The sequence below is a fragment of the Sceloporus occidentalis genome, unplaced genomic scaffold (genome assembly GCF_023333645.1).
Source record: "Sceloporus occidentalis isolate IW3139 unplaced genomic scaffold, rSceOcc1.0.p SCAF_4, whole genome shotgun sequence".
NCBI lineage: Eukaryota > Metazoa > Chordata > Lepidosauria > Squamata > Phrynosomatidae > Sceloporus > Sceloporus occidentalis.
Genome location: NW_028316984.1, coordinates 117,479,239 through 117,492,174, shown reverse-complemented (window position 1 = coordinate 117,492,174; position 12,936 = coordinate 117,479,239). Strand labels below are relative to the sequence as shown.

At 39.6% G+C, this 12,936-nt stretch overlaps 1 protein-coding gene across 1 annotated transcript; it reads left to right on the top strand.

The window, feature by feature from the left end:
• Positions 1–10,138: 10,138 nt before the first annotated feature.
• Positions 10,139–11,954, top strand: LOC149314539 (P2Y purinoceptor 3-like). The gene is made up of 2 exons (XM_089523110.1): positions 10,139–10,159; positions 10,974–11,954. Exons 1-2 carry the CDS (start codon positions 10,139–10,141, stop codon positions 11,952–11,954), a joined length of 1,002 nt encoding a protein of 333 aa, XP_089379236.1.
• Positions 11,955–12,936: the final 982 nt, after the last annotated feature.

Genomic DNA, 12,936 nt, shown 5'->3' with positions numbered 1-12,936 from the left:
CCCATGATTCCAGGAACAGAAGAAATTATCTTGATAAACTGTGTAATATGTATGTACTTTTAAAAATGTATACTACTGTCATTCAAATACTCGTACAGGACCTTTAGGTGAAGTGGATGCACTTTAGAAGATGGTTAATCAATATTTGGAAAATTAAAGTAATAGTTTACAAATTAAAGTAATCTTTTCCTCCCTAATTAAAGAAAGAGATTAAGGACACTGTGTTTAATGAGAATGGCAAATCCAATTTACAACACAACAGCAAAAAATCACAATACAAAGGTTGATTCTGTTCATATATTTTAATAAGCCATTTTGGGACCATATTCTGTGTAATTAGATTTCCTTTTATCTTATGCTACGTACAAGCAAAGTTTCAGATAGATTGCTCATAGTCAAGATTTTTCATAGAGTAATTCTGTGTTTTCATTTCTTTCCTAAATGTTCACATTTTAGAATGGCAGATGCACCATCCCACAAACCTAGCTCCATGTAACAGGAAGACAGATCACGCCTCTTGATTCTCATCTCCTGACATAGAATCATAGAGTTGGAAGAGACTGCAAGGGCCATCCAGTCCAACCCCCTGCCATGCAGGAAATCCCAGTCAAAGCATCCCCGACAGATGGCCATCCAGCCTCTGCTTGAAGACCTCCAAGGAAGGAGACTCCACTACACTCCGAGGGAGTTTGTTCCACTGTCGAACAGCCCTTACTGTCAGGAAGTTCCTCCTAATGTTGAGGTGGAATCTGTTTTCCTGTAGCTTGCATCCATTGCTTCGGATCCTAGTCTCTGGAGCAGCAGAAAACAAGCTTGCTCCCTCCTCAATATGACATCCCTTCAAATATTCAGACACCCTTTTACTATGTCCCTTCAGACACCCTTTTACTATGTCATTATCTATAATGGGATTTGAGTACCTACAAATTTTGGTGTCCACCAGGAGTCCTGGAACCAAACCCCAGTAGACAGCAAGGGCCTAGCAGATACCAAGTGTTTTTCTAGCATTTATTGTTTTGAATGCCAAAGATATCTTAACATCAGGCAGCTCTGATTGGCCTCAGCGTCCCAGAATTATGCCCTCAATGTGCTTGATGTTAAAGTGTCCTTATTCCTTCCACATATATGTCATTTTGTGGAAGAAACAGAGAGACAGGAAGAATTCTGGAAAAGAAAAAGAAAAAACCATACATGCCTGAAGGTTGTTTTTGTTTCTGGTCAGTCTTGGTGCAGTGAGTAAAATTACAGGAAGTAGTACTGCAACTGTCTCTAGCAGAATTAGATATTGATGATTTAGGTTGGTATCCTGTTTGGTGTGCTATGTGAGCTTAACTATGACAGCATAGGCAGTGATGGCAGGAGAAAAAAGCCCATGGACACAGCAACTGTGAAGGAAGTAAGACACTGGAAAAATAGACTACTTGAACCTGTCAGGTTTCATCTGCCTTTCCTGGGTTACCAAGAATGCTTGTGTGACCCTGGGACAAGTACAACATCTGGCATAGCACACCAGCATGATTCCAGGCATAGTAAGCTTCCTGTGTTAAAAATCAGTGGATGTTTCTATTCAATGCATTTTTATCAGAGAATGTACTTACAAACAATCTGTGTTCTTATTGCTCTGAGGTGTTTCATTATAAGAGCTTGAGTTAAGGTCTGAACATGTACAAAGTTCCAATTTGTCATCAACAGAAAAGGGTTTTTCTTATCAGTGCCAAAGTACATCCAGACATTAGCAGAACATATTTGGTGAATGGAGTTTTCCCCAATCAACTGGCTGTGCCACCTCATACGTTCATCTGACCTGCAGGTGCAGAGACAGAGCATAACAGACAAAAAGGCTTGGGGTTTATTGTAATGCAGCAGCCAGTGCAAAGCATAGGACTTTGATCCTGGAGCCCCAGGTTAAAATAGAATTTAATCATAGGGCCCGTACAGACAGGCCAAAATAAAACTGCTTCGGGTCACTTTGGAGTTATGCTGTTTAAATGACACATGCATCTTAAGAGGCCAGAAGCAGCGCCAAAACTGCACTCCAGTCCTTAGGACTGGAGCATGGCTTTGGCGCAGCTTCAGGCCTCTTAGGACGCATGCATCATTGAAACAGCATATTTCCAAAGTGACCTGAAACAGCTTTATTTTGGCCTATGTGTACGGGCTCATAAATACATTTCTAAAATTTCTGTACAAGCTAATTGGCATGCCGATACAATTCATGGGAAGCTCTGGAATTTATTTGGACTAATTACTCATTTACAGCCTACCATAATTCACAGAATTGTAAAGACAAAATCAGACCACACATGCTACTGTGAGCTCCATCCATACATCAGTAATAAATCAGTAAATACTTCAAAATGGAATGTTCATCTGTGCATTGGTTAGGTAGGTAGTTAGCAGAATGCAACCTGCTAAATGGCAGCTCCATTTGTTTGGAACCATAGCATGTAGACTTCATGTCAACATACAAGCTAGGATCCTGGAATGCTCATAGAGGTCCATCAGCATACATATGCAGGAGGTGTAGGACAGTGAAGCCCTGGGAAGACAAGATGACCCAGCGGGAAACTGGCATGGATAGAGCTTTTCCACTGCTCTCCAGCCAACCAGCATCCATACAGCTACATGCTGCGGCTATCCAACTTCTCCTTCACAGCCAGGCTGAGATAGTTGCATAGGAAGTTATGGGATCCCTCCTAGTACAATAGTATACAAAGGATTCAGGATATATTTATGAGATATTCATGAGCAGCATGTCCACAGTGAGAGTTTTAAAAAGCAGCACCTCCAACTTGGCTTCAGTTTGCTGTGGCTTTATATCTCATCTTGGGACTATGCCAAAGTCAGAGAATCAAGCCAATCAGGCCTTAATATCTGAATATTAGGCAAGCCTACCAAATATCTACCATAATGGCTTCCTTTGAAATGAAATGTAGTCCAGATGCGTTATATAAAAAGATAAAGGTAGTCCCTTGACATGAATGTCTAGCCGTAACTGACTGTAGGGGGCAGTGCTCATCTACATTGCTAAGCTGAAGAGCCTGCGAGGACTGCTCAGGTGGTCATGTGGCCAGCATGACTCTACCTGAGAAGTGGTACCTATCTGTCTACTTGCAGTGGCATGCTTTTGAACTGCTAGGTTGGCAGAAGCTGGGACTAGTGATGGGAGCTCACCCCATCATGCAACACCCAGGCCTTGAACTGCCAACCTGCCAATCTTGCAATCAACAGAGTCAGTGTCTTCACCACTTGAGCCACTGCATTCCATCTTGAAAAGATTTACTTGATATGTATATACTTTGCTATTAATAATACAATTATTGATTGAAAGGCTTTTACAAGTACAAAGAAAAGAAAAAATGGGGGTTTCATAGTTAATGAATGTGAAATAGTGATATATTTTAACACAGGCTGATCTTTTTCTTTTTAATCTTTTTAAGTAGAGTTTCATAAAATGGTACGTTCGTGCATAGCTAAAGCAGTAGTAGGATGTTCTGACTGTTGAATGACAGATGGTGAAGGATTATGTTTTCAACCTTGGAGTTAAATCTTTCAGCACCAGTAAGAACATGCAGAATCCAGCCATGATGACTCTCTAACTCCATATCACAGGATATGGTTTAAAAGAATAAAAATGTCTATAAATATCTAATGTTTTTAGAACAAAAATTTAATATGCTGTAATACATCCAACCAGAAAGGGGGACCCAGTGAACACTCCTATGCCATAAAGAAGCATTATCTGTATGACATCACCAACATTTGTCTTAAAGAGACAATTTCTAAAGAGACACAAGGGTGTCTGATGTACCCAAAAAATCAACCATTGTTGAACCAAATGCGGTTTTAGGGCTACAGAAATTTGGGGCAATTTTCCATTGGTTGATTACCCACTAGGCTGTCATTGCTTTAGCCTGTGTTGATGCAGCAGCACTGCTCAGAGCTGCACTGTGATGAGAGAATGTACTGGGAAGAGGCCCTTAAATGCAGACTGACTGCTGGAAATGAATTAAACTTATTTCCCATTAGCAGAACACAAAAAAGGTTTACTTGTACATGATAGCCCTGTCATGTGTTTCCACGGTTTTATGCTTTTATCAGTGTCTCTTGAATAAACATTTTATTTGATATTGCTCCATTAAGAAAAAGATCAATAAACACTATCGTGCTTTGCCTGCCAGGCCAGTGTTGGTTTCAAGTGTTGCTATCCAACATTGCAGGCTCTCTAAGTATAGCATAGAAAATGTATTCTGGGACTATGTCAGGAAGAACACAATATTCCTGTATTGTGTAAATTTTCCAGGATTATAAAAATAGGAAGCTGTTTTGTTTACAACAGGGGAAAAAAATAGACAGCTATAGATTTGCTTTTTAAAAAAATAATTCTACTTAATAAACCAGGGAGACAAAGTACATTCAGTTCATCTATTCTTCCTAGAAGATGTGGGAAAGTATTGTGGTCCAAGGGCCAATCTTCTGCTTCAGGACTCACAAGAGGGGACTGAAAAGATAGCCAAAAATGGCCAAAAACAATTCCAAACTAGAAGAAGCAGACAGTCCACTTCCATTTACTAAAAATCAATCTTTTTGATTCTAGAGAACTCTCTGAGAGGTATGCTCTTGTTTAAAAGGCAGAATATTGCACCTGAAAATTCACAAGAGTGGAAACTTATCCTTTCTTTAGAGTGGTCTGGGAAAGTGGGAGGGACTGAGGAACATATTTTGGCAATCCCTGTCTGAGAGAAAGATCCATTATATTCTGAGTTTCTGGTCCACACAGCAACTGGAAAAAGGTTCTTGCTTCAGTGCTAGTTTCTGAAAGACTCAGGAAATTGTTTCTCTTACAAATATTCCCTGATTTTAGTTTGCAAACCAAGGTTGCTCATTGTAGCTCCATTTTTAAAAGAAAAGAAAACACAGAAAAGCAGCATCAATCAGTCATTTAAACCCCCATTTACAGTGATGTCAAAGCAGCAACAGCAGCAGAACCAATGGCAAGCAAACAGTAAAATATAAAGCGCCCAAATTTACAATAAATCAAAAAGAGCAACCACATAATCAAATGCTTGTTTTTTGTTGTTGTTGTTGTTTTCAAACAACAACAGATATTCTCTATTGACAATGGAACACAAAGAATAAGAGGAAGTAACATCTTAGGGCTCTGAGGTGGGTTGACACCATCAAGAAAGCCTTTCTTTTATGTTGCTACCAACTATGCCCCTGAAGGCAGTGAAATGCAGGAGGTGGAGCAACAGCTGATCTCAAAAAACAGGAAAGTTTTTTACCCAAAGAAAGATGGGGGAGTGTGGGGAGTTTCCATCAAGTATGTTAGTGTTACTTTAAATGTTGGAGGAATTAACTTTGCAAGAGGCTGGGTGACCTTTAGGACCAATGGCACCTGTGTATACCAGTAATGACCGAAGAAGATTCCAGGTTTGGGTGAATTAAGAGGGTTTTATTTAGAGAAATGCAGAGTGCAACCAGACACACATGGTAGCAATTCAAACAGACACAGTATTCAGAGCTAAGTGAAACTGAAATATGGAAATGGCATAGTGGAGTGTGAGGGGTTTAAAGAGGATCATATTCACCTGTCCATGAAAAGTAGGAGTGGCTCAGTTAGAGGGTGAGGCAGCTCATACATGGAATGCAGTCTGGGACAACTGTATGAGTACTGTGTCTGTTAGTACCCATATTTATACCTGAAAACTAGCCTTTGGGGATGTGCTATCTTGTAAGGTAACAAAGACTTGATGTTCTTTCTCAGGAATTGTTAATTGGATTCTAGAATGGCTTTAACTTTAGGTTAACAAAAACAGTGATTGGATTAGGACAACCCCAGGGCAAGAGGACAGTAAGGTTGGCTGGTAGCACAGCAGGGAATAGGCAGAGAGAACAAGGTTACTAGTTTACTGCAATGAGACCTCCTTTGACTCTTGGTACAAGGAGAAATGCAGAGAACTTGGTGGAAGTAAGGAGTGATTAGTACACTCCTCTAGCCTTGATTGTATTATCACCTGGATCATCCACATGCTGTTGGGTCCTTGCTCCTTGTCTCCTGGGAACCTTGCATAGTGTTCCTAAAGGCCATCATGATCTCTTGAGAACATGCTGGCTCCAGATATAAAATACGAAAATATGGAGGCCTCCAAATAAAGCATGGATATGTAGGGTGTGCTAATAGTTAGGAGAAGATTTCCGCCATGTAGTATCATTTCAAGCCATTTACACTTTTAAAGATGATGACCAGGCCCAAGCATAACACTCAGAAAAGAACTGGCAGCTATTTCTAATACATGAGGAGGAAACCATTGTTTAGATCCTCTGTCATATGTGTAGGGCTTAACACTCCATGCACACAGTCCCACATGTCTCTTCCCCTATCCTGGCACATACTCACTGTTAAATGGTCATGGAGGGAGAGTTCCAGAAGTACCTGAGCAGCAAATTGCATTCTGTCCACACTGCGGTTACCCAGGGAGGGAGAAATAAGAATGGAGTTATCATTCTTCTACCTCTTTCTCTAGCAAAAAAAGAAAAAAGGTTGCCAGGTGAAATAATGAGCAGAGCTTCTGTCCCTTCAATGTTTGCATAGAAGGGATTTTGGCAGGTGGTTCTTGTGTGACAAGCTACATCTATTGAAATTTCCTCTTCTACAGGAAGGAAAAGGTGCCTAGTCCGTTAATTTTCCTGGCAACCTTGCTAACATACTGAAGCAGGGAGAGAAGATAGTCCACATTAGCCAGTTCCCTTTTTACCTCCCTCTCTGTCCATAATCACTTTTTAACATTTGATTGCTGGATGGTGGTGGATGCAACATAAGGATCCTTTGCACACCATCCAAAACAATATATGCACCTATGTCACTAATAGGAGTCCAAACAACATATGAGGATAGGAAAATTAATATCCTGATTCAGGGAGGTGCACATAGCATGCAAGAGAGCAAGCAATGGTGAATGCAAGCCAGTTGAGGGTCAAACACAGCAGTCTGTATAAACAGAAGCATGATCAATGAAATCTAGGGTCTTGGCACAAGAGATAATCTAAGAAAGGTCCCAAGACAAGCAGGGAGTCATTGAAGAACAAGCCTTCACAGTCTAAGGAACAAGCTGAAGTCAGGCTACAAGAGAGCAGGGAATGTAGTACAAAGTCGAGATAGTGTGTGTTTTGTCTTCAAACAATAAGTGGTCTTCACTGTGCTAATTTATACCTAGCTGTTAATCAGGATAGCTGGGCTTATTAGGCTGATGTTTCCTTTTAAAGCAGGTCCTTTATTCCTGATGCTCTAATTTCCAATGTTCAGAAAGGTGAAGGATCTCTGACTCCTGGTTTTGAGGGTCTATAAGACCAGATTCTACTTCAAGGCTACTAGCCAACTCTGGCTTTGACTGGAACCAGTCAGCTCCTCTTGTAGTGCCTGACAATTAAACCCTCAATATGGCCAGCATCCTGTTAATGGCAGACATAAGCTGGTATAACAGCAGCATATGGTTGTTGTGGAAGAAAGAATTCAACTACTCACAAACCTTCAAGGCTCACCTTCTTCCTGCAAATCCGCCCCCCCCCACACACACACACACAATGTTCATGCAATGTACTATGTTCCATGTAATTATCAGCAAAGGGTATATGTTACTGGTGAATTTAAAAACACACATACCAGCTTGTAATATATTTCCATGAAACATGGAAACAGTCTGACACTGTGTACTTTTCATTGCTACTCCATAGTTCTTGTTAGCAGCACATTTTGTCATTGTCCATTCATGGGTAAAAACAGCAGATTGTTATCCCTTGTGGACAATCTGGCCTACCAACATCACATCTTAATTAAGGGCTGTCACTCGTACCAAACAGAACAGTCACTCTTAGTGTTCCATTTTATGGAAGTTTCCCATTTGAATTAAAAGAAGAAGAAGGAGGATTAATGGAATAATTTATATATGTATGCACTGCTACTTTATATATATTGCTACTTTGATGCACTACAGTGAGGCATATTCCTAAACAAAAATGGAGATGTGAATCTTGTTCTTGCAGGCAAAAGCAAATTATTGAACCATTTTTCTTCTTGCTGCATAACAGTTGCAAATAGACACACAGTTTTCAATGACTATCTGTGGTCCAGGACTTAGGCTAGGCATAAAATATTTATTTATTTATGCATGCATGCATGTATGCATGCATGGATACATGCATGGGGTTTCTGGGCAGAAATATTCCTTGTGCAGAAAATGGTGTTTTCTGTTTAGAATAAGACCTGTACTGCAATTTATTAATTTGTTTGTTTCCTGGCTTTTTCCTAGTTTTATACTCAAGGTTGTTCACTGCAGACATTGCTAAAAATTAATGCCATTCAAGCATTTAAAAAGTAATTAAGCTATCAAAAATCCAACCTGTTAAGAACATATACCATTAAAGAGAAAATAGTCTATAGAAAATACAGCACATTGTGCATGCATGAGTAGTCAGTCTTTCAACTCCTGCCAAAACAATTTTTAAAAGTATTTAACTGCCCATGGAGGGTACCAGTTAACCTCTCTGTGAAGGAAATTCCAATGCATGGGGAGTGCCCACCATGAAAACTGTATCTTGTGTTCCCATCAGATGTATCTGTGAGGATAGAGAGAAGGGCCTCCCCAGAAGATCTCAAAGCAGAGACAGGTTCATATGGGAGAATATAGAGTTGGACATGATTCTCTTGTATCTCAGAATGTATCCCAGCATTTGAGAAACCTGTTTTTTTTTGGGGGGGGAGGGGGGGAATTCAAATAGTTTCAAATACTCTTTCCACCTCTAGCTTGGAACAACACACTAAAAGTAATCTATATCCTATGACTTTCATATCAGTGGTGTCCAATGTCAAGTGACAGATTGAAGAGTCACAGAATGAACCTAATCAGGGGATGGGTGATTCCACCACTCACCTCATGTCTGCTGCTAGTAACAAATGAAATGGGCATTGTTCCAATAGCAATAGATCAATGATTAAAATTGTTTCTACATTGTATTTTCTGTAAGATGGTTGGCAGATCATATCCTAGGCATATTTTTGAAGTCAGTGATCAAATTCTGTTTCTAAATGAGACTTCTATTATGCAGCTGGCCTTCCTTATCGACCTAGGGTACCAGGAGACTAGGGGCAGCTATGGGAACCCACTATGTGACCTTTGGCAAGTGATACTCTTTCACTCTAAGAGGAAGACACTAGCAAAACTCATCTGAATAAACTTTACCCTTCCACCCAAAAAACACCCTAGAATAGTGTTACCATAAGTTGGAGTCAACTTGAAGGCACACAGCAGCAACAACAACAACAAACACAGCAGCAGCAACAACAACAAATGGAATTTAAAGGTAGTTGAGTCAACAACCTGAATTCTATTCCTCGTCCCAACCAGACCAGATCAGTTGGATCAATAAAATTTACCTTCATGTTGACTCAGCTTTCATTTCAATGGGTTGAACTCTAGTTTGGACTAACTAGTAGGATCAGACAAATGCCTCATGTTTATTTGTTTGTTTGTCTAGAGTATATATACCCCACTCTTCAGTTATGAAGACTCTCAGAACAGATTACAGATTGTAACTCCCTTGTTTTCCCACAGCTTCTTCCACCTTTTTTTTTCCTTATCATCCTCATCTCCAAAAATCAATTTTCATACTGAAAAAAATGCAGTTTAATTGGAAGAGCTAAAATCATCCTAGAAGCCTTCCAAAACATCTTGGGACTAAAAAAAAAAAAAAGGATGTAAAGTACAAGTTTTTAAAAGTGAAACAAGCATATCCAATGTTACTTAAAATTTATTCATCTCTCATTCTATTTTTTTTTTTAATTCCCTTATTTTCTGTTGTCTCAGTCAAGTAGCAGCGGCTGAAGCAATCTAGAGAAGAAACCAGATTTTCCAATAGCTTATTACCTCTGAGAAACCAAAACAGCTTCAGATTTGCACACAGCCTAATCAAACACTCCCCCTCCCTTCTCCCCCACATGCTCCTAACCAGGCATAGTGCCATAATAGCAGCAACATTACTCACACATCTGTCATTTCAGGAAGTTGGCCAATCATTTGGGCAAATGAATAATTAAAGGTACAAACAGCACTATTGTGTCAGCACACTACATGTAAGGAATATGGATCATGAACCAGGTCAGGTAAGAATATCTGGAGGCTGCTTTTGAAAAATAGATTCAAACTAGCTTTACTGTTTGCAGTTTGTATAATCATAGAGGTTTTTGAAACTAAAATTAGCTACTATACATATCATTGATACTAATGTTACTTATTACAACTAGGATTGATTGTAAATTCTAACCCATGGAATCATGCTAGTGAAAGGAAATTGAAATACTTTGACTGCAATCCTATTATAGCCATATTACTAGGAGAATGCTCCACTGAATTCAGTGGTCTTACTTCTGAGTAATCTTGTCTAGGATTTTCTTGTCATTTTGAGTATTCTTTTCTGTGCTATGAGCCTGTATTAGTTATTTTAAATCTTAGATTATCTGTATCTTCCAGATGAACCATTAATTCACCCAAAATATGCTACATGCTTTAACTTCTACACCTAACCATCATAAATATCTTTCTTTAAAAATCCATCTATGACTGCCTAGCCCATTGTATTCTGCTTAGGATCAGATAGTTCATGTTGCATGTACTGTATATAATTTTATTTTCCTATCATTGATTACTCTATTCTTGATTATTATCAGGTGAATGTATAAAACCAGATCCATGAAAAAAAATACATTTGAGTTGTTGCATAACAGCAAAGTTTGAGCACTCATTCACACATACTACAGTCAACAGTAGATGAATATGGATGTGTAAATCAGTGTTTACTGACAGGCCTAAATCCTGTATCTATGTTTTAAGGCTGTTACCATTGTTTCCATACAATTCTAGGAGATTTTTAAAAAAGCAAAACAGGTGCCTTCTTTTTTTTATTTCTATCTTGTACAGAAAGCAGAAGCAGATTTTTGTGGAAGTCCTGATGCTCTCTTGGATGTCATCCAAAAGACTCTCATCCCTGGAACCTTTCTCTTCATCTTGCTTGTGGGACTGTTGCTAAACATCCCCATCATCTGGATCCTCACCTTCCGTGTGAAGCACTGGAACAGAAGCACTGTTTTCCTCTGCAACCTAGTGTTTGCTGACATCACATGGATCTTAACCCTTCCCTTCCTGATCTACTATCACCTCAACCACCTGCACTGGCCCTTTGGGGATTCATTTTGCAAGATAACACGGACAGCCTATCACCTGTTCTACTACTCCAGCATCTATTTTGTCACTTGTCTGAGCATGGACCGCTACTTGGCCATAGTCCATCCCCTGAAATCTCTTTGGGTCTTAAACAAACAACACTCCTGGTTGATTTCTTCTTGCATTTGGGCAGTGACTGGATTGGTCAGCCTGCCTGTTACCTATGTTGCCAGCACCCAGATGTGTCCAAACAACAAAACCATTTGCTCCCTCTATATATTTTCCAGCTCTACCTACATCACCCTCCCTCTCTCTGTGAGCTGCTCTATTGGAGGGTGTTTGCTGCCTTTTGGAGCCATCTGTTACTGTTACTGCAGCAGTGTGCGGAAACTCCAGGACACTGGTCTCCAGCACTGTCAGAAAAGGGAGAAAGTCACCAAGCTCATGTACTCAGCTTTGATCACCTTTGCTCTGCTCTACTTCCCTTATCATCTCTCCAGGAACACCTGCATCTTCCTACGAGCCATTTGGCCTGCTGCCACTCGGGCCATTCAGCAGGCAGACACCTTGTTCCTGGTGATGATGGCCATCTGCAGCCTTAATACTTGCATCAATCCACTCTTCTGTTTCTTGTCTGGAGGAGACTTTCGAGAGGAGGTTTGTAAACTGGCATCTTCTTTTTCTCTCATCAAGCGATGGAAAGACCGACGACAACTGGCATGCATTTACCCCATCTGAACCCTTCTTCAAACCAAGATCTTCCAAGAATGCAGTAACAGGGAAAGTTCTTTTTTGACTACAACTTCCAGAGTTTTTCAGCCATCCCTGTGTGAAGATAGGAAAGTGCTAAGATTCACAGTCCAGAAGAGTAACTTTGCCAGGCTCTTCACTCACAATGAAATGACAATGTAGGAAGAACATGAATTTCACTCAGTGTGCATGTTTAGCAGATAATGATAAAATGACAATCATTTTAAAAAAAGAAACTGAAAAAGTCTGTCTTCATGAGGCTTCAAATTTGGGCTGGAGGCTCATGCAGACAGACTTTTTCAATTTCTTTTTTGAGCCTCCATCCCAAATTTGAAGCCTCAAAGAAATTTGAAAATCCAACCATTTCCAAAATTGTTTTGGGGCTGGACAGACTGCCCCAAAAGGGTGGGCTGGAGCCGCCTGTTTTTGCTCCTGAACATTTGATTCATTAGGTTTTAAAAGTTGGCTTTTGAAATGATTTTAAATACCTTTTGTAGCATTATGTTTTCACATACAGCTTTGGAGAAGACAAACAATACTAGAACTAAATACGTCACAGCTATTCCATCTTTCAATACATGCATACATACATACATTTAAATACCAATATGCCTATATTAACAAAGTGTATGTATTCTTGAGAGACTTCTTTAAAAGAAAATTTGGTACCAGAGGAAGAAATAAACATGGAAAGAATGGGGATATGTCCATGCATCACAAAAAAGAAGAGCAATTCATCATGTTTAACGAAATGTTTTTGTTCAGAATTATTCACATGTACACATCTGAAATGAAATGGCCAGGCCATGTGAACATTACCTAAATAAACAAAAAGATGTTGAACCTTCTAAAAGCTACTTCAAAGCTTCATCCAAAATGCATTCAGGGATGAAGTTTTACTTTCAGCAACCTTTATTTTTCTTATGATTTCCATTTTTCATGATCAAACATGTAAATCTATGCCTTTTCA